The sequence below is a fragment of the Sphaeroforma arctica genome (genome assembly GCF_001186125.1).
Source record: "Sphaeroforma arctica JP610 unplaced genomic scaffold supercont1.7428, whole genome shotgun sequence".
NCBI classification, from domain to species: Eukaryota; class Ichthyosporea; order Ichthyophonida; genus Sphaeroforma; species Sphaeroforma arctica.
The window spans coordinates 1-1428 of record NW_014033130.1 but is presented as its reverse complement, the minus strand read 5'-3'; the positions used below and the strand labels follow the sequence as shown (position 1 = coordinate 1428).

Here is a 1428-nt window from a genome sequence, read left to right as displayed (position 1 = left end):
GTATATAAATGTATATGTATATATATAAATGTATATATATATATATATATATAGCATTTGAATGAATAAAACCCATACTTCTTATCCGAGTATACACGTCTGTAAAATTTGAAAAGCACAAAGTCATCGCACATACAAGGGATTCTCCAGCTTCCACAGTCTCAGCCATAGCGGATCGGTTTCGTACCACCTGCGGATAGCAAATCAACTTAGCGTATTAAGAAACGGCCACAGCGTGCGTGCTATGTGACTGTATTTGCCTCCTGAGTGGTTCCAGTGGTAACATGTATCCCTAAACAGGGTGCCATTCCTCACCGAAGAATTTGAGCGGAAGCCATATATGATATACGATATAAAGGCGAGAAGGGTTTTATCGCTATAAACTCGGAGGGTCCTCGCTGCCGAGCAGTAGACACTTTCGCAGCGGCCAGGTGTCTACAATAATTTCAAATCTAAGTTTGTGGCACTGCTATATACCTAAACTACTGGAGTCCTCTATATGAAAACAAGCAATTCTAGGCCCATACAGCTATGGAAGAACCACTCCGCACCATTTGATTTAGTGGGCGAAGCAACGAGTGCTGAGAGATCCATTTGCCCAATACGAAGGCTCAAGTACGTGATAAATACACATGACCACTAGTCAATTTCAATCGAAGTTAAGTAGGCATGGGCCAGCGGCTACGGGACTATTGGCATACGAGTGTTTGCGAGGACACTCAAGGACGAGAGGAGGGCATCACATTGGAGATGCTAAGATATATATATATATATATATATATATAATATAATATATAATATAATATATATATATATATATTAATACACACACACATATATATATATATATATGTATATATATATATATATATATATATATTCATATATATATATTATGCGTATCGGCTGACTTGTCGCTGAGCACAGCCGATACCGCTACAACCACTACCGCTTCTGATAATACGAGGGGTAATAGGCTTAAAAATATCGTACCCAACAGAATACACCACACACCATACACTGTAAGTGTCGAATATCAGGGCCATTACACCTTGAACACAGTGATCAGTTAAGCCTAAATATAGCAAAGGCAAAACAAATGAACGGCAGACATTACCTGTACGAGCCCGGAACGACACCGCTGCGACAGCGAGAGGTTCTGCCGCCGCCTGAACACTGGCAACGCGTGACTGTGCATGAGAAAGGTGTGATGGGGGGAGATGCAGGTTAGTTGAAGCAGACAGAATACAGGCTAGAAGATGTAGAAACCAGACCGTTCTAGAAAAGGATGAACTATGTGATATGTATATGTATATATATATATATATACATATATATATATATATATATATATGTACTATATAATATACATACATACATACATACATATATATACGTATACAATATATAATAATAATATATAAGTAT

The 1428-nt window shown here is 38.1% G+C and overlaps 1 protein-coding gene across 1 annotated transcript; it reads left to right on the top strand.

Annotated features, from left to right (window-relative positions):
• Window positions 1-1062: 1062 nt before the first annotated feature.
• SARC_16133 (hypothetical protein) lies at window positions 1063-1231 on the top strand (the record flags this gene model as incomplete). The annotated part of the gene is made up of 1 exon (XM_014289757.1): window positions 1063-1231. A coding segment is annotated over one exon (169 nt), but the record flags the coding sequence as incomplete, so codon positions are not given.
• Window positions 1232-1428: the final 197 nt, after the last annotated feature.